The 21,152-nt window shown below is 46.1% G+C and overlaps 1 protein-coding gene across 3 annotated transcripts in view; it reads left to right on the forward strand.

The window, feature by feature from the left end:
* The window catches only part of LOC146187532 (uncharacterized), a 291,822-nt gene extending 275,041 nt beyond the window's left edge, over positions 1 to 16,781 (forward strand). For all 3 annotated transcript variants that reach the window (XM_084607738.1, XM_084607740.1, XM_084607741.1), the window contains one exon: positions 16,131 to 16,781. In XM_084607738.1, the coding sequence (XP_084463864.1) occupies positions 16,131 to 16,235 (105 nt within the window). In that variant the 3' untranslated portion in view covers positions 16,236 to 16,781. The remainder of the gene's footprint in view (positions 1 to 16,130) is intronic.
* The last annotated feature ends 4,371 nt before the right edge of the window (positions 16,782 to 21,152 follow it).

Consider the following 21,152-nt stretch of genomic DNA (forward strand, 5'->3'; position numbering starts at 1 on the left):
TGTTTCGGGGATAATGTGGCAGACAACTGGGTTCGGTTTAACCCTTTGACTCGAATATTCCGAAAAAAACAACTCATCCCCAGTGTCAAATTATTTTAAGCGCTATGCGTTTAGCGCAGTACCCGTACAGCAAAAAACCGTCAAAGGGTTTAACAGTGAGTAGAATTGTACTTCGTCACCACGAAGTCTCCAAAACCTAGAAAGCAGCATAGCAATACCCAGAAAGCCGCCATCTTGGTTCACTTCGCCGGTCAAGAGGCCATCGACGTTGAAAAAAGAATGACTACGACAAGCTGGTGCAAGCATTTGAGGCCTACTGCCGCCTCCCTCAGAGCAATGAAACATTCTAGCGCTACGTGCTCTGGAGCCACACACAAGCCAAAAGTGAGCCTTTCGAGCACTTCTATCGCGACCTGCAACTGAAGTCTAAGAGCTGCAATTTTGATCCCCTCCGAGAATTTTTGCTGCATGACCAAATGGTGTACGAAACATCTAGTAAGGCACTAAGGGAAAAGCTTCTAGCCAAAAAGGACGCTCACCACTGCTGTCGAATAGGCCAAGAAAATTGAGCACAAAGCAAAGCGTATAGTGAAGACAAGAGTGCCGATGCCAGGGCGCAAAAGAGAAGCAAGCATCAGCAACTGCTTGCGTGGGCCTCGCCAGTGTCCAGTGTATGAAAAAAATGTGGTAGGTGCGGAAGACGGAATAATTTCGCAGTTTCCTCCAAAGCAAGAACAGCCGACGGTAAAGAAATAGCCGAGCATAGGACGACGATGACTTTACAGTGCTGCACATATCTACAGCATGCAAGAAAGCGAGTGGAGCTGATTGGCGCGACTGGGCGGTAGCGACTCATATTTCAGGACGGGAAGTACCGCTGAAAGTCGATACTGGCGTGCATGCCAACCTGATGCCTCACAGTTTGTTTGAAGCTCTGACAACGAAGCTGCAGCCACAGCCAGCCAGGGCAGTACTATGCAGCTATGGCGGGAATGAAATAGTGCATATGGGAAAGGTATGCCTCCCAGTTCGGATTGCCACTGACACTCAGCTCGTGGAAGGGTCGTCCGGCGATCTTGGGACTGCAAGCTTGCGCGCAGTCTGGTCTTGTCAATAGGATCAGAGCAGTCAACAAAGACGAGGACTTGTCCGAGTGCATTTGCCGGCTGTATCCCAAGTTGTTTACGGGCATTAGACAGTACAGCATGATGCTTCAAGATGGCGCTCGTCCAGTTGCTGAGCATGCGTGTCAGATACCCCATGTGATTTGATCATGGCTAAAGAGGAACTGGATCGTCTCGAAGCTGGAGGCATTATTGCCAAGGTGCGAGAGCCATCTGACTGAGTAAGCCCATTTGTTATTACGCAAAAGAAGAACAGCCAACTTGATGTTTGCATGGATCCCAGAAAAATGGTTGAGGCTTTGAAGAGGGAACACTTTCAACTCCCGCGTAGGGAGGAGATTGAAAGCGAACTTGTGGGAGTGAAGTATTTTAACATGCTTGATGCCTACAGTGGATTCCACCAAATCCCCCTTGACGAAACGTCCTCGCAGATATGCACATTTAGCAGCCCATTTGGTCATTACCAGTTCTTAAAGGGGCGCCGTGACGTTCGCCAGACAGCTAAATTCCAGCTGACCTGTAGGTTCTTTACACCTTCCCGATGTCCCAAAGCCCAATCATAACGGCGAAATCGTACCACGTAATATTTTAATCCAGTTTTATAATCAGTGTTTTGGCACTGATGTGAGCGACACACGACTGTGAAGTTCGTTAACGGATATGACGTTTCCTTTTTGCTTGGGATCTGCTTCTCTGATTGGTCAAGCACGCATATTAGATTTTACAATCGTGTGTTCTTCAATTTACTGTGCAGAAAATAAATAAAAGGTGTTTTAGTTCCGCGTTTGTTCTTGAAGTGCTTGTAAAGATAGCTTCACTCCCGCGGGCTCCTCAAATGCTAAGGCAGCTGACAACGTTCGGATCTTGGAGGTTGGCAAAATCGCTCGACAGTCGAAAATCATGTGGCTGATAGTTTCTGCCGACGCTCCACAGATGGCGCAAGTTATGTTGAGATTGCTTATGAAGCACGCTGGCCACAGCAGAGTCCACAGCACTCCACAGCGGGCCTCCGCCAGCTGCCCACTGCCCAGGGAGTTGTCATATAGTTGTTCCCGGCAGATGACTTCCTTGCTGGCCCTGTACATGTATGTGATATGCTTTGCCTTAGCTCCTGTACGCCACTCCTTCGTGTCCGCTTTCGCATTCTCGTTCTCGAACTTTTACACAGGTAGCGCTCGAGTGATCCACGGCAGCACCAGCGATAAACACCAGAGGAATGCCAAAATGGCATTCCGGCGAGTTTCGCCATAATAGCAAAATCATCAGCGTAAACAAGGGCTGGAATCATACTTAACCAGCCAAAAGACGAGACACAGCAAAGAGGAGGACAGGACAAGGCTGGGCCTGTGTCACAGGCTCTTTGCTGTGTCTCGACTTTTAGCTGGTTAAGTATGAACCCATACCAACGTGCCCAGTCATCAACCTTGTTGAAGGGCTGGAATGTGAGATCAGACACCTCAGCAGTCATGCAACACACGTGGTTGCTGTTACCATGGTAACGAAGCTACCAAAAAGCGCAGCTAAAGGTTGAGTTGGACAGGCAACCATGGTGGATAGCTTCCGACATGTCAGCAGAAAGCTGAGTTTCTCATAGGTTCTGCCTAAGTCGGGCGCTGGGTGAGTGAAGTGGGAGAGGGGCTCCCTTTCACACCAGCTCAGACGCACTGTTCTTTTTTTCTTGTATTTTTAGAATTTTATAAACCGAATAACTTGTTTCCGTGCGCCGATTTTTGTAATTCTTTTTGAACTGACATCGGCACGGTGCAAAGAACCTAGAGGTCAGCTGGAATTAGCGGCCTGACGAACGTCACTGTGCCCCTGTAAGGCTGCTACCCTTCAGCATTGCATCGGCTCCAGAAATATTTCAAAGAACAACGACTAAAATTTTCGATGGGCTACCTGGCGTACGCATCTACATCGACAACATTTTGTACTGGGGTTCCTCATGGGAAGAGCACCAGGGAAGTCTTTACAAGGCCTTGGCCTCACACTTAACTGGGCGCTAAACAAGTAGACTCCCTTGGAGGCAGAATAAGGGGCATCAAACCCAGAACTGGTAGAGCCAGAGACTAGCTACAGTTAACTATTTCAGCAAGTACTTGCCAAATTTAGCAAGCATTCTTAAGCACACGACGTCGAGTGGGCTGATCTAAATTAAATGCTGACGCAAGCTTCTGTACTTGCTATTTTTGATCCATCTCTACCTATAAAGCTGTCACTGACTCCTTTGCATTGGGTGCAGCACTTTTTCTGCAACACGGAGTGGAGGCCTGTAGGCTAAGCTTCTGAGCGCAGGTACGCAGGTACAGCGCGGAGACGAAAGGACAAGGAAGAATACAACACCTGCGCTGTCTATCAACTGCAGTTTATTAGAAAGAAACACACAAAATATACTCTTTTCGCAACCAAGAGTGCATGTGCAACTCGAACCGCCAAACAGATAACTCAGTCTTTTGAATCAAGATATATTAATTCACTGTCATGAACCAGGTACAGAAGGGGTGCTCGCGCACGAGTCATGATTTTTATGAATATGAAACGCTTCACTGATTTCTCTTGTTAGTTTATCTTTGTGTTTGTTCAGAATTTTGGTTTCATTAAAAAGGGGAACCCATGACTTTTCAGAACAATTCAGTTGGTTGTTAAGCGGACAGTTTCTGCAACGCAGAGCAAGATTTGAGGATGGGGCGCCCTTCAATGAAGTGTTGTGGTCACGTAAGCGGGTATTTAGGCACCTTCCCGTTTGGTTTATGTAGGTCTTCCCGCATGTGAAACTCACTTCATACACAACTCCCTCTGCGCAACAGGCAAACTTGCGCCATCTGTGGAGCGTCGGCAGAAACAATCAGCTACGTGGTTTTCGACTGTCCAGCGATTTTGACGACCTCCGAGATCCGAACGTTGTCAGCTGCCTTGGGATTTGAGGAGCCTGCGAGAGTGAAGTTGACCAGAAAAAAACGGCATGTATCACTCCTGACGGCCTCTACCAATTTAAAGTCATGCCTTTTGGCCTATGTATCGCCCCTGCAACTTTCGAACGGATGACAGACTTGTTGCTGCATGGCTTCAAGCGGACGACTTGTCTGTGTTACTTAGACGATGTCATTGTTTTATCGTCCACTTTTGACAGCCACCTCTCTCTCCTTTCTACCATTCTCTAGCTATTCTGCCACGCCGGCCCTTCAACTCAACTCCAAGAAATGCAGTCGCTGCTCCTATTCACAAGCGACCATATCGTATCTCTTTCCGAGCGCCAGGTGATTCAACATGAAGTCAACAAGATACTGGCCGACATCATTGAGCCTTCGAACAGTCCCTGGGCGTCACCTGTTGTACTAGCAAGGAAGAAAAATAGGAGCTGGAGATTCTGCATCGACTATCACCACCTCAACAAGTTGACCAGAAAAAATGGCATTTATCACTCCTGACGGCCTCTACCAATTTAAAGTCATGCCTTTTGGCCTATGTAATGCCCCTGCAACTTTCGAACTGATGACGGACTCATTGCTGCGCGGCTTCAAGTGGATGACTTGTCATCCACTTGTCATCCACTTGGGTGACTTGTCAGTGTTACTTAGACGACGTCATTGTTTTCTCGTCCACTTTTGACAGCCACCTCTCTCGCCTTTCTACCATTCTCGAGCTATTCCGCCGTGCTGGCCTTCAACTCAACTCCAAGAAATGCATTTTCGGCCATCGGGAAATCAAAGTTCTTTGCCACCTAGTGAATGCTACTGGTGTTCTGCCTGACCCCGATAAGATCCGCACCATTCGTACTTTTCCCTCGCCACATTGATCTAGTGATCGGAGTTTTCTCGGTTTGTGTTTGTATTTCTATCATTTCGTCCAGAACTTCGTAGCCCTTGCTCGCCCTCTCACCACCCTACTGAAAAAAGATGCACCTTTCTTTTGGGGCCCTGACCAAGCTGCTGCTTTCTTCGAACTTATCGCTGCTCTCACCAATCCTCTTGGCCCATTTTAACCTTGTTACCCTGCCCTACCGAACTCCGCACTGATGCAAGTGGTCACGGCATTGGAGCTATCCTCGCTCAGCGATACCACGGCCACACTAGAGTAATTGTGTATGCCAGCCGCCCACTATCTACGACAGAACAAAATTACTCTATCACAGAAATGGAGTGCCTAGCTCTTGTTTGGGCTATTGCGAAATTCCGCCCTTATTTGTTTGGGTGACCCTTTATTGTTATCACGAACCACCATGCCTTGTGCTGGCTTTCTTCACTCAAAGACCCTACTGGACGTTAAGGTGGCAAGAATACACCTCTTCCGTGGTTTATAAGTCTGGTCGGCTTCACCAAGATGCAGACTGCTTGTCCTGCCACCCTGTCGATCTTCCTAGCTCTACGGACTGTGACATTGGCGCATGCATCCTGCCTTTATTAACATGGCCAACGAACAACGCTTGGGCTCTGCGCTCCGGTCTATCATCAACTTTCTGACTACACCAAGATGCAGACTGCTTGTCCTGCCACCCTGTCGATCTTCCTAGCTCTACGGACTGTGACATTGGCGCATGCATCCTGCCTTTATTAACATGGCCAACGAACAACGCTTGGGCTCTGCGCTCCGGTCTATCATCAACTTTCTGACTACCGGCCAGTCTCATCCTGCCCTCGCCATGTTCGTTCTTCAAAGAGACGCACTATACCGCCGCAATATGCAACCTGATGGCGCTGAGCTCTTACTCGTCATTCCGAAACATCTGCACTCCACCATCCTGGATCAATTTCATGATGCTCCCACCGCTGGACATCTTGGCGTGTCCCGCACGTATGACAGCATGCGCCAACGTTTTTACTGGCCGAGTCTCTATCGCTCAGTCCAGCATTATGCGGCCGCATGTGAGCTGTGCCAGCGTTGAAAAAAAACATCCGTATTGCCATCTGGACACCTGCAGCCAGCCTCCATCCCGAATGACCCGTTTTTTCATGTTGGTGTCGATTTGCTTGGACACTTCCCAGTCTCTGCCTCAGACAACAAATGGATTACCGTCGCGACTGATTATGCTACGCGTTACGCTATTACCAGTGCAATCCCGACTAGCTGCGCTACAGATGTTGCTGATGTCCCCCTCTACGACGTGATACTACAACACAGTGCCCCTCATGAGCTACTCACAGATTGTGGTCGCTGCTTCCTCTCCAGAGTGGTTGACGAGCTACTCCGTTTGTGCACCGTCCGCCACAAACATTTACCACCGTCTATCATCCTCAGACCAACAGCCTCACAGAACGCCTCAACCGTACGCTCACAGATAGGTTATCAATGTACGTCTCCGGCAACCATCGGGATTGGGGCATTATGGCGGCCGATGCGGATGCATGTGCGCGCTGCTCCCAGCCCATTCGTGGTAGGCAGCAATTTTTGCCGTGCGCGTCTTGCAAACAGCGTTTTCACTGCAAATGCATCAACATACAGGCCGAGGAATACAACATCCTAATGGAATCTGGGGCCAGCAAGTACAAATGTGTTCATTGCGTGAAGCGGCGTGATCCTTCGGCAGAGGGGCTTATCTGCGGAACTAGCAACACGGAAACGCCCCCCGAAGCGCAACGCTCTTCCCTGGTTTTTCAAGATTCAGATTCCGTCAGTGCTTCCTCGAGTGTTATTTTAATGCTACGGGAAATGGCTAGTCGAATGGATGCATTGACGGATGAGGTGCGACGGCTTCGTGCGGAAAACGCGCTCCTGCGGGAATCTTTGAGTGGCCTGAGTGCATCTGTTCGTACCGCCAGCCAGTGTGAGTGTTCGAATTCTGACTGCTCGGAATCTCGCAACTACGCTTCAGCTGTGGCGGTAAATCTTCCCGCTGGAATGTCGGCCCCTCCTCCGAAGCCTCCTGCTCAGGACCGGAGTACTCATCTGCCACGCCCGTTGAAAGCGGTGAGCCAACCTTCTCGGCCTCGAGCAACGTTTGGCACATCTAAGCAATCCATGCTTAAAGTAGCGCCCAAACTACTGGCGAAGAAAAGCTTATTTGTTTCTCGCCTGGACCCGACAACAACGGCGTCGGACATACAGGAACTTTTGGCGAATACAATAGGTGACAAAGTTGTTACTTGCACGAAACTCAAAACGAAGTACGATACATATTGCTCATTTCACGTTTCTCTGGATGAGCATTTATTTGAGCTTGTGAACAATCCGGAAGTGTGGCCTGATGGTTGTGTATTTCGCCCTTTCTATGGAAAGCTGTGGTCCTCACGGCGCTTCGAAGACCCTAATGGTGCTCTAGCTACATCCGAAAATGGCACAGGAAATTAAGCTGTATTACCAAAACACGAGAGGGCTGCGAACTAAAACGGAAGCTCTCTTCGCGAATGCATACGAATGTGAGTATGACATTATATGCCTGACAGAAACGTGGCTAAACTCATCATGTTCAAGTGCGTCTTATTTCACAGATGAGTATGCTGTCTTCAGGGCCGACAGGGTCTATTCTGACAAGATTAAATACTGGGGCGGAGTTCTGATAGCCTGCCGTTCTTTGCTAAATGCATTTAGGAGACCAGACCTGGAGACATACGAAGAATGTGTGTGGTTGGAAATTCCAACGTGTGACAAATCGCACTATCTAGTTGGCTGTTACTACTTTCCACCAAATTCTGCTCCTAACGTTTTTACCGATCATTTCTTAGATATTGGGGAAAAAATCGATTTTTCGAAATACAAGGTTCACATTTACGGAGACTTTAATCTTCCTAAGGTCGATTGGTCCACTGGTTTGGTCACTAGTGACTGCACAGCAACTTGAGAAAAAGCCGAATGTTTAATTGATTTTAGTAATTTCCATGGTTTACATCAATGCAATGCAATGAAGAACTGTGCTGGAAACATTTTAGACCTAATTCTATCTAATGTGCCTCTTTTCGGCTTGCAAGCGGTGCGCGATCCTCTTGTTCTGATAGACAAATATCATTGCCCGTTTACCTTGTCGTTCTTTTTGTCTTTTCGTCCAGTGCGTGAGATGGTGCCAGAAAAATTTAGATACGCGTATGGCAATTACCTGAAGCTGTACAATGATCTTCAGGCCTACGACTGGTCTGAATTGCTTGAGATTGATGATGTAAACACAGGCGTCGAGCTACTTACATCAGTTGTACAGGGTATAATGAAAACATGTATCATCATCATCATCATCATCAGCCTGACTATACCCACTGCAGGGCGAAGGCCTCTCCCATATTTCTCCACTTAACCCGGTTCTGTGCTAGCTGCATCCACTTGACCCCTGCGAACTTCTTAATCTCATCCGCCCACCTAACTTTCTGCCGCCCCCTGCTGCGCTTTCCTTCCCTTGGAATCCAGTTTGTTACCCTAAGCGACCATCGGTTATCCTCTCTTCGCACTACATGTCCTGCCCATGTCCATTTCTTCTTCTTAATTTCCACTAGAATGTCGGTAACTTGAGTTATTTCTCTGACCCACTCTGCACGCTTCCTATCTCTTAATGTTACCCCTACCATTTTTCGTTCCATAGCCCTCTGGGTTGTCCTCAACCTAAGTAGAACTCTCTTGGTTAGCCTCCACGTTTCAGCGCCATAGGTGAGTACAGGTAAGATGCAACTGTTATATACTTTCCTCTTTAGCGATACCGGTAAGCTGCTAGACATAATCTGCGAGTGCCTGCCAAATGCGCTCCATCCCAATCTTATTCTTCTTGTTATTTCCTTTTCATGGTCCGGATCTGCGGTTACTACCTGTCCTAAGTAGACATATTCGCTTACTACTTCCAGTACTTCGCTACCTAATGTAAACTGCTGTTCCTTCCCGAGGCTGTTGAACATTACCTTAGTCTTCTGCATATTGATTTTCAAGCCTATCTTTCTACTTTTCCTGTCTAGGTCATCAATCATTATTTGTAGTTCATCTCCCGAGTTGCTTAGCAAGGCAATGTCATCAGCAAATCGCAGATTACTGAGGTATTCTCCATCTACCCTTATCCCTAACTGCTCCCATTCCAAGTCTCTGAATATTTCCTCTAAGCAAGCTGTGAATAGTACTGGGGAGATTGTGTCTCCTTGCCTAACACCTTTCTTTATGGGAATTTTGTTACTTTCTTTATGCAGAACTATGGTTGCTGTGCAGCCACTGTATATATCTTCCAGCACTTTCACGTACGGCTCGTCTACCCCCTGAGTTCGCAATGCCTGCATCACCGCCGAGGTTTCAACTGAGTCAAATGCTTTTTCGTAATCAATGAATGCTATGTATAAGGGCTGGTTATATTCCGAGCATTTTTCTATCACCTGATTGACGGTATGGATATGATCGATAGTAGAGTACCGTTTCCGAAACCCTGCTTGATCCTTTGATTGATTGAAGTCTAAGGTTGTTCTGATTCTATTAGCGATTACTTTAGTAAATACCTTATACGTAACAGACAGTAAGCTGATTGGTCTGTAATTTTTAAGGTCCTTAGAGTCCCCTTTCTTATGAATGAGGATAATGTTTGCATTTTTCCATGGTTCCGGTACCGTCGATGACACCAGGCACTGCGTATACAAGGTGGCCAGTTTTTCTAACACGATATCCCCCCCGTCCTTTAGCAAATCCGTAGTTATCTGATCCTCTCCAGCTGATTTCCCCCTTTTCATAGTTTCTAATGCTTTCTTGACCTCGTCCTTCGTCACTGGTGGAACGTCTGAATGTTTTTCCCTACCGCCAATCTCATTACGGTCCTGACTACTTTGGCTACTGTAGAGATTTGTATAGAATTCCTCGGCAACTTTGACTATCTTATCCATATTCGTGATGACGTTGCCCGCCTTGTCCCTTATTGCATACATCTGGTTTTTGCCTATGCCCAATTTCTTCTTTACCGCTTTAAGGCTTCCCCCGTTCTTTACAGCATGCTCAATTTTCTCCATGTTATACTTCCTTATATCGGCCACCTTGCGCTTATTGATTAGCTTTGATATCTCGGCCAATTCGATCCGGTCTGTTGGATTGGAAGCTTTCATTCTCTGGCGTTTCTTAATCAAATCTTTCGTCTCCTTAGACAGCTTACCGGTATCCTCTCTAACTTTCCTACCGCCTACTTCTACCGCGCACTCAGTAATGATATTTCTGAAACTATTGTTCCTTGCCTCAAGGGTAATGTCGCCATCCTCAGTTAGAGATGAATACCTATTCTGTAGCGAGATCCTGAACTCTTCTGCCCTCCCCCTCCCCGCTAATTCGTTGATGGGTTTCTTTCTTACTAATCTGTTGCGTTCCTTCTTCAGATTTAGGCTAATTCGGGACCTCACCATCCTGTGGTCACTGCATCTCACTTTCCCGATTACCTCTACATCTTGCATAATGGCGGGGGTTGAACACATTATGAAGTCTATTTCATTTTTAGTCTCCCCGTTCGGACTTTTCCATGTCCATTTCCGGTTCTTTCGTTTGCTGAAGAAGGTATTCATGATTCGTAAGTTATTGCGCTCTGCAAACTCAACTAGTAACTCCCCCCTGCTATTCCTAGAACCAATGCCATAGTCACCGACTGCCTTGTCTCCTGCTTGCTTTTTCCCTATCTTGGCATTGAAGTCGCCCATTAGTACAGTATATTGCGTCTTTACTTTTCGCATTGCCGATTCTACATCTTCGTAGAAGCTTTCAACTGCCTGGTCATCATAACTACATGTAGGTGCATAGGCCTGCACAACCTTCAGTTTATACCGCTTATTAAGCCTAATTACGATGCCTGCAACCCTCTCATTAATACTATAGAATTCATCTATATTACCCGCTATATACTTATTGACAAGGAAACCTACTCCTAGTTGTCGCCTCTCTGGTAAACCTCGATAACACAGTACATGCCCATCCTTCAGTACAGTATATGCCTCATTTGGCCTCCTAACCTCACTAAGCCCTATGACATCCCATTTCATGCCCTCTAGTTCCTCTAACAGCACTGCTAAACTAGCTTCACTAGCTAGGGTTCTAGCATTAAACGTTGCCAGGGTCAGTGTCCAATGGCGGCCTGTCCAGCGGAGCCAGGCTTTCTTAGCACCCCCTGCTGCGTCACAGGTCTGACCGCCGCCGTGGTCAGTTGTTCCGCAGCCGCTGGTGACTGAGGGCCGGGGTTTTATGGAGCTTATCATGAGAGGTTGCGGCCAATTACTGCACCAGGGTGGCCAACTCCTGTTCTGGTGAGGGAGTGCGTTGCCGAAGGTGTTCACCGGCATCAGGTCGCACCCCAAACCTGTTTATGCAATTCCATCGACACGCGGATTTTTTTTTTTTTTAATCCGGTGGAGAATTGCGCGGCACCGGGATTTGAACCCCGGTCCTCTTGCATGCGAGGCGGATGTTCTGCCGCTACGCCACCGCTGCATCTTGTATGTATACCAAAACATGTATACCACGCTGTAAATCGAAGAAGTGTAGATTTCCTTGCTGGTTCTCGCGCGATTTGAGGCATTACTTGAAGAAAAAACAGAAGTATCATAAACTCTACGTGAAATCAGAAAGTGAGTATTGGTACCAAAGATATTTATTGTGCAGAAAAATTGTGAAAAAACTGATTGCACGTGATGAAGCCGAGTACCACAAACTTCTTGAACAGAACTTCAAAAAGGAACCAAACAGTTTTTGGGATTTTGTGCGCAAGCAACGAAATGATAAGGTTAGTGCTGCTGTGATAAAGACACGCGATGGTATCTGTTTTAAACCTCAAGATGTGTGCCAAGCTTTTGCTGATCACTTCATCTCTTGTTTTGTGCGCCATGATAACGCACCAGCTCTTATCACTTCTGAAGACAGCGCTGACTGTTTGGCTTATTATGATAATGTTACCGAGCATGAGGTTCTTTTGGCGATTCAGAAACTTAAGCCAAAACTTTCAACTGGAGTTGATGAAATTCCTAGCTTCGTAATCAAAGGATGCGCTGACATTTTTGGCCCTGTTTTAGCACGTTTGTTCAACTTATCATTGCGAACTGGTGTTTTTTCTTGTCATTGGAAATTGTCAGTAGTTGTTCCTGTATTCAAGTCTGGCGATGCTTGTGATGTGAACAACTTTTGACCTGTGTCACTGATTTGTTCTTTTGCGAAAGTTTTTGAAATGGTTATGTACAAACGCATGGGCTCATACTTCAAGCAGAAGATCTCAATTCTGCAGCACGGGTTTTTAAAAGGTCGATCTGTGGAAACGAATTTATGCAGCTTTCTTGATTATACTGGCCCACATTTATTTAATCGCGGTCAGGTAGACACAATCTACTTTGACATGACTAAAGCTTTCGATACGGTTTCCCATGAGGTACTTCTGATGAAGATGGAAAGATACGGACTTTGCCCCATGTACTGTAGGTGGCTCAAAAGCTACCTTGGCAGCCGCCGTAACATGGTCCGATTTTCCGGCTGTGTGTCCAACGAATTTCTATCATCTTCGGGAGTGCCTCAAGGTTCCAACTTAGGACTGCTGTTGTTTTTAGTGTTTGTTAATGATTTGCCGTTACATGTCAAGGACTCGAGAATTTTGCTCTTCACAGATGATTTCAAATTATTCCGTAATATTGAAGATATTGAGGACAGCCGCCAATTGCAAGCTGACATTAACAACGTCGAGAAATGGTGTTTGTTGAATCGCTTAAAGTTGAATATTAAGAAAACTTCCGTCTTGTCTCTAACTAGGAAACGCGACGCAGTTGTGTTTGATTATACACTTTTGTCGGATCATATTTCTCGTGTGGCCCATGTACGAGACCTTGGTGTTGTTGTTGATTCAAGGCTTAATTTTAGATTGCATGTAAATTCAATTGTGTTACGCGCATTGAGACATATTGGTCTTATCTCTAGACTAACAAAAAAATTTCAACGGCACGAATGTCTACGCACTCTATACTGTGCCCTTGTGAGACCGCGTCTTGAGTTCGCGTCAGTGGCCTGGAATAACTTATCTGCCACCTATTGTGCAAAAATTGAAAATGTCCAGCGTAAGTTCATACGCATCTTTTATGACAGATATATTGGACGCCGCCGTTTCTACGACTACGATTCTCTCTTGGCAGACCTCAAAATGTGTACTCTTGGCGACAGGCGACTCATACGTGACATGCAGTTTTTGCAAAAAATTGTGCGTGGTTTCATTAACTGTGAGGCCTTACTGATGTCACTGAATTTTCGTGTGCCGCATGCTAAGGCTGCAAAATGTTCTGACACATTTTATCCAGATTTGCACATCAACTGTCCAATGACTCGTATACAAAGCTTGTATAACAAAACGTTTATTGACACGGACATATTTGCCTAACTGTTGTTTTCATGCCTGGTTTTAAATGTTATTAAGTGTTCTGATGTATCTGACCTAGTGTGCGCTCCTTTAGGCCACTTGGCTGTTGAGGCACACTCAAATAAACATTATCTATCATAACATTCGCCTATAACTCTTCTTGTGATGATACCGCTGGCTACTTTCCCTTTATCTGCTCTTTGGCTGACACCCATTACTCCCCTTTGATACATCGCTACCTGCTAATGATGCTCGCAACATTGCTTGTGGCAGGCTCTTTGCCTCCCAAGGCTCCCAGCAATCCTGTTATAACAGTCACCAGTATGCTCCAGGCTCTCGTTCTGCTCTGGCTCCCACCCCGCCGGTGGGCTTGTGCGAAAAACTTCTACCACTCTACACAGGCTCCTACCATATCTTGCACCGAGTCACCGACGTCACATATGAAATCGAACCTCTGAACACGAAGTCTTCTGCATCATGAACTTCCGACATTGTGCATGTGACACGCCCAAAGCCGCATTATTCACACCTTGCTCCATTTACCTAGAACGCACCGAAACTGTGCTTTTACGGCAGGGGTAATGTTATATGATGTACCATGCTGCATTCAGCAAGTGAAAAACGAAGTGTCTGGGGTGGGTTGACGAAGACGACGTTGAATGTGTAGTTGAGTGGCTAAGTGGTGGTCATCGATTCCGGAGTGGTGTTGCCCACTGGTGCGTGATTTGCACTTGTAACAATATCCAAGTTTACTATTGCGGGGTTCAACTGTACAACACAGAGATAAAACGGCTTGAAACACCAGAATGAAACAAATAATTTTGCTGCAGGTGCCATACCACTGCACAGCCTTTCCCCTGTGCTGCTGCAGTTGGCGCTTATACTGTACTTGTTCGTAGGCAACTCTTTCTATGTGTACCCTACAAACCTATCCCCGCTGCCCTGGTTGCCAAGAGTGGTATCATCATGTTGGCCTACACAAGTTGCGACCAGTATGTCCTCCTCAAAATATATTGCAACAATTACCGCTACTTTCTGTGGCTGTGCAGCCAAAAGGTACAATGCCTAAATGCACTGTTTCACTCCGCAGCAGTGTTGTGGCAAATAGATGAAAGCTTCCTTTCTTGTGACAAGGTGTTGTATTTAAGGCAAGAAACAGGGATAGGTTTGGTAAGGTTCCGTTAATGGGCGGGGTCTTTGCTAGGACAACATTAGATGCCGACTGAGGAAAGCGAGGGTTCAGTCTACTAGTGGCGCAGCGCTTAAACGGGCCTGTTAAGTTACACAAACTCGGCTGTGATCCGTCAGAGCAGTGAGGGCTCTCTGGTAGGAACCACTATGCTCCCTCCAACAGACCATGGCAAGCTGAAGAAAGGGAAGGTACAAGCAAACTCTTCCCGGTAGCTCCGGGATTCGACAATCTCCTTTTGCTCCTGGATTTTCTTTCCTATCAATCCTGCTATAATGGCTCAGGTTGATTTCTCTTTATTCTCATCCTCTTCTTGAAGTGTCATTAACTTTGTCCTTTTATACTGCGCCACTCTACTTAGCGGCACAGGCTGAGGCCTCTCTTAATCCTCACCGTAACTTTATGCCCTCTTATTGTACAATCGTTGTGACCTGGAAAACAAGGGATAATACCATACCTTCAGAAACTGTGAATATAATTGGTGATTGTGGCTCTACCTGTCTGACATCCGCAGCGGCTCTTCCAGTGTATATTTTGCATCAAGCAGTGTAGATGGTGCTGTCGCGCTATGGTATAATTCCTTCAGAAATTTCATGTATTGTGTTTTGGAATGTCATACCAATACAGAATTATTTGCATTATTATTGCATCAAGATAATACTATGATACTAACCAGTACAACATCAATGTAGACAATTACGACATCAGTACAATACACCATGCAAATGCAGAGGGCTGTGCCATCTGTCAGGAATCCTGCAAAGCGTATATGTCTGCAGCATCTATCCACGAACTTCTGTCCACTTTCACAATGCACTTGCTTCAACAATGTATATAGTGAGGAATATTTACTAACTGCAAAATTCACTTACGCCTTGAGTGTTGTGAAGGAACACATTTCAGTGTAGTTGATGGCTCAAAACTATTGTGAGTAAAGGCAAAACTTAAGCCATAACTCAGGCCGAATATGTCAGAACTACTTGGCGTAGTAACACCATGATGAAAATCCTGCTTATGTAGTCCTGGCTGCATAGTCACTGCAAGCTGTCCCCATTGTAGACCGGCACTCTCTCCATCATGGCAGCAGTATAGCAGCAGTGAGTGTCAATACTCAACTGCAAGGTACATGTGTAGTGTGCAATGTCAGTGCATGGTAAAGAGCCCCAGGCGGTTGAAATGTTTGGAGTCCTTCACTGTGGCGTTTCATAGCCTGAGTTGCTTTGGGTCGTTAAACTCCATAAACTGGTGCCGTACAGCTCTTCCAGCATGGTTGAAATTGCTGAAAACTTGGCCGCAGTGGCCTTTCTTGGTGTAAATGAGCTGGTAAATAAATAATTGAAAAGTCCAACAGTGTCTTGGCTCATGACTTACTACGCAGTACATTTACTACTATGGCCAAACCCCCCTCTAACACACTTGTACCACCGAGCCCTTGCGGCCTTTTACTTTATGGAATTATTTCTATTTTTCAAAGCGAATGAGCTCTATTGCAGAACTCCAACTTTATTATTCTTGCCTGTATATTCTTATGGCCCAATTGATTCCATGGTGTTGCCGTTTTCACTTTCAGCCAACGCCAGGCAGCAAGACTCCGCAGAAGCCAAAAAAGGAGCACAAGACTTCCCGCACGCCTTCAAGTGTGAAAAAGTTTTTAAAATCAACATTTAGGCGGTAGGGAATAGCTGCGTGTAATATTCATAACCTCTTCTGACTTTTAAATTGGGATCGTAGGATGCTTTTTATGCACGTTTGTCATGCCCTGCTGATATGACTTCAAACTTGTAAATGAACCAGTATAATGGTAGTCTTGTAGTGCCTTCTAATTGTACTCCTGAATTTAAATTGCAACAAAGGGCAGTTTCTTTGATGCCCAGCGAATATTGTGCAATGCTCTCTTGGCCCACAGCTTTTGCGAGAACATGTCACAGTGTAGGGTCGCAATGGTTTGCAGTGCAGCATCTATATATTACCAAGTTTCGCATGAAGGTAAAAAATATGTCAATGGAATTTCGAACAGCATAATGCAATTGCTGCATTGCTTGGATGGTGTATGGTATGTTTTGTGGATCATCAACCATGCCAGCTGCATTTTATTTTATATATATTTTTTATTGGCACGCTTTGATATTTTGTACGGCTCTCGCTTTTTCAGTGCAGCTGCTCGTGCAAAGATATTTTGCCACTTTTTGTATAAAGTTCCTGTGAATAAAATTTTTACACCCCAAAATTATTCCTGCTTATTAAGGAATGCATAGAGGTTGGGTGGGCGTTGTGAACCTGTTTTCGTGCTGCATTCAGGATTTCATCAACTTGCGTGGCAGAGTTCACTGCTGCTGCTCACCAAGTAATGTTTAAGATGCACACGCACATTGGTTAGTCTAACCAGGGCAGGCTTTATTTGTACTATAGGTGCATGTTTTAAAAGGGTGCATATCCATTAACCCCAGCCTCGAATGTCGACTAGAAGGGATAAAAATTTGAGATGTGAGCAAGTGACGCAACAAACCAATAGGCAGAACTGAGCTGCTTTTATGATGGGCTACGAGTTTCAAACACAGCGTCTATCAATTTTGTCTCGTTGCAGGCTGGTAGAAAGACCTTTTTGCATGTCGCGAGTCCTCCAGCAGTTTTTCTGTGCCCAAATGATGCACCGCCACTCCAGAAACTGTCAGTCATTAGCTTAAAGCTGCTGTACCACATGTCGGTGGGTTGCCGTGCTGCTTTGGTTCAATAGAGGACACATGGGCATTAAGCAAGTTTTGGAGAAGCTAGGTATCCTTCTTTATCCAGAATTTATTTTATTGAGTAATGTGCGTGACAGTCCTCCGAGTCTCAAGGGTACCTGCTTAAACTGCCGAGGCCAAATCATAGTCTCCACATGAAGAAAGCTTGCACTGAGGACACTTTTCGGAGGCAACACAAGGGACCTTCATATGCTACAGGAGAATGGTAAGGAAACTTGTTACTTTGCAGCTCCTTTTCATTTCATTCATCGCTTATATACGTCTCACTTGCCTTTAATGCCTTATCGTTGTCAGCAGATGCTGTCACTCTTTCGAGAAGCCTTCATCGGAAATGGAACCTCGATCCCCAGCCAACTAACTGAAACAGTAGTCATAAATTCCCCTGGTCTACCGTGAGGATGATAGCGGGATTCCTTTCCTTTCCTGTAAATGTATTACAGAGCGCCGGTCAATTCTGATGCGTTCAATGGAATGCTGGTTGTGTTCGACAAGGGGCGCGCGATGTACCGTCTGTTGCAGAAGTTTGCAGCCCAACGTGCCAGGCGGAGGAGTAGTATCGCTCACGAGAGGCGGCGCTGCGCCCGCGGCCTCGTGACGCAGCTATAAAGAGTGAGGTGGCTTGTTCTCTTCCCCTCATCCCGCGGTTGATATCGCACATCTTTGCTCTCAGCCGCGCGATGAGGGGAAGAGAACAAGCCTCCTCACTCTTTATAGCTGCGTCATCAGGCAGCGCCGCCTCTCGGGAGCGATACTGCTCCTCCGCCCGGCGCGTTGGGCTACAAACTTCTGCAACAGACGGGTACCTACCATCACGGCTGCTCATTCATGCATATAGGTCAACACCATGGTTACAAACAAAGGAGGCGCTCATAAAGGGAAAGGAGACAGGATGCACATAAAATCCTCGATTACCATAACATCTGTTGTGTACAGGTTAGCCATGCAGGCGGTGAAATTAAAGGTGCAAGCATGGGTTGAAAGTAACAAGATACTCGGAGAACTTCAGAACGGCTTTAGAAATGGTAGGCGCTTAGATGATAGTCTGTTCGTGCTTACCCAATGAATCGAAATATCTAGAGTGGAAAATAGACCTTTGTATTTGGCCTTCCTGGACATGAACGGGCGTACGACAACGTAAGCAGGGAACTCCTGTGGAACATATTAAAAGAAAAAGGTATCGGTTATGAGATAATAGAGTTCCTACAGGAAATATACCGGGATAACAAAGTAGAAATTACGTGGGAAGGGATAAGATGTACGGAGGATGTCAAAGTATGCAAAGGATTAAAACAAGGCTGTCCTCTGTCACCGGTGCTGTTCATGCTTTATATGATACACCTGGAACGGAGGATGCAAGACAGTAATCTAGGTTTTAACCTGTCATATAGATTAGGTGGAAAGGCGGTAGAGCAGCGCCTCCCCGGTTTGATGTATGCAGACGATATTGTGCTGCTAGCTGAGAGTCTGGAAGAATTGCAAACTCTAGTTAAGTATTGCGGAGACGAAGAGGACGCTCTAGGCTTCAGTTTCAGCGCAGTTAAGTCGGGTCTGATGATTTTCAACGGCTCAACTGATCAGGGTCTTAAAATACAAGGCCTTGAAATACCTAGAGTAGCAGAATATAAAATATCTGGGGGTATGGGTAAACGAAGGATTGGCATACATTGGAAAGCATGAGCAATCACTTAAGGCCAAAGGGCGAAGGAATGCCGGGATAATGAAGCATAAAGCATTGTGGGGATACAATAGGTATGAGGTTTTGAGGGGTATTTGGAAAGGAATTATGGTGCCCGGACACACTTTCGGAAATGCGGTTTTGTGCCTAAATTAAGAGGTACAGTCGACATTAGAAACAAATCAGAGATCCGTTGGACGATTAGCACTACGTGCCTACGGCAAAACTACAAATGAGGCGGTACAGGGAGATATGGGCTGGGCATCTTTCGATGTGCGGGAAGCTCAGAGTAAAATATTATATGAGGAACGCCTGAGGAAATTGGACAGTAACAGATGGCCGCTAAAGTATTTAAATACCTGTACCTAAAAAGCGTTGACTCACAATGGAGGAAAAGAACTAGGAAACTAACTAGTAAGTGTGCTAGTAACAAGGACGGAGAAATAAAGAGCATTAGGCAACAGGTGAAAAACACAGAAGGTAAAAATTGGATAAATTTGATGGAAAAGAAACAGAGTGTGGAATTATACCGAAAGTGGAAAATGCAGATCAGGAAGGAAGATTTCTTTGATAACTCAAGAGGCAGTGCCCTACTTTTTGAAGCTAGTTCAGGGTGCCTTAGAACACGCAGCTACAAAAAGAAATTTAACAATGGAGATGACGCATGTGCTGTATGTGGAAACTCCAGTGAAACAATTGCCCATATTATACTCGAATGTAATGGTATCCATCCGGAAGTTGGTGCAGGCGCAATCACTGTTCCTTAAGCTCTGGGGTATAGAGATAACAGTGGCCGGGTGAATAAACCGGCGGTGGAAACTAGCAAAAAACGACTGGAAGATTGGTGGCTTAAAAGCAGAGAAGTGACATAATGTTAGTAATGTAGGAACAACATTTAATAAATAGAATGATGGTTTAGTTAACCATTCTAAATCAATAATTAAGATATAGGGAGAAAAATGAGCATGATAGCTACTGCTACCACCCCGTTTCAAAGGGGACGCTCCTATATTCCATCCATCCATCCATCCATCCCCACAACACCCCCCTTTTTTTAAAGGTTTGATCTCACAGGTCCAGGCGTTCTGGTTGCTTACAAACACGTCCACTTCTTGTGGTGTTCGTGTCCTGCAATGGTTGCAGGTGTCTTGCTATACGTCTTGCTTGTCCTTTGTCGGTTTGTACAACGTAGGACCTTGGTTCTGATGTTGGCTGTGTTACCACGCCGTGTGATGCAGCTCCAGCGAGGATGCGCACCGCTGTGCCTGATGGTAAGCGCTCTCGGCTCCGTACCTTGTGCCGGGTGTCGTATGACCTTTTTGCACGAGCTCTGTAGACTTCATTATTTTGTCCGAATTCGCTGTCGTCCCACTTCGGGGCTAGCAGCTTCGAAGTGGTTGGTACTGTGGTGTTCAGACGACGACTCATTAAGAGTTCTCCTGGTGAAAACCCTTCCACGCTGGGTGTGGCCCTGTAGGTAAGCAGCGCTTCGTGTATGTTGGAATTCCTCAAAAGCTGCTTTGCTGTCTGCACAGCCCTCTCAGCCATACCGATGCTCTGCGGGTAGTAAGGGCTTGAGGTTGTGTGTGAGGCTCCCCAGTGATGCACTAGTTCTTTGAACTCTGTGGAAGTGAACTGCGCCTCGTTGCCTGTGCGTATTGTCCGTGGAACACCATACCGTGCAAACATTGGCCCTAAGACTAGGGCTATGTTATTTGTAGCTGTCCTCAGCAACTGTTCTAGCTCAAAAAATCGGGAGTAGTAGTCAACTACTACAATATACTCTTTCCCCTCCAGCGTGAAGAGATCCATGCCGAATGTGTCTCAAGGGTGTGCTGGCAATGGGGTTAGAAGCATGGGTTCTGTTTCTGGCTTTCTGTGCTCTCTGCAAGTTGGACACTTTTCCACGTAGTCTTCAATGTGCTTGCCTATGCCTGGCCACCATATGCATTCTCTTGCCCTCGCTCGGCACCTCATTTTAGCCAAGTGGCCTGCATGGAGTTTTTCCAGAACCTCTACTCTGATGTTGGCGGGATGATTATTCTGTCGCCTTTGAATAGCGGACTATCAACGAGCGAAATCTCACTAGCCATAAGGAAAATAAAACCGCAGCAGACACAGGATGGAGGCTGGAGACAACACAGGGCGGTCCTTATGTCTCGCCAACTGGCCT

This window comes from Amblyomma maculatum, chromosome 6 (assembly GCF_055883805.1).
Source record: "Amblyomma maculatum isolate TAMU_Amacu chromosome 6, ASM5588380v1, whole genome shotgun sequence".
NCBI lineage: Eukaryota > Metazoa > Arthropoda > Arachnida > Ixodida > Ixodidae > Amblyomma > Amblyomma maculatum.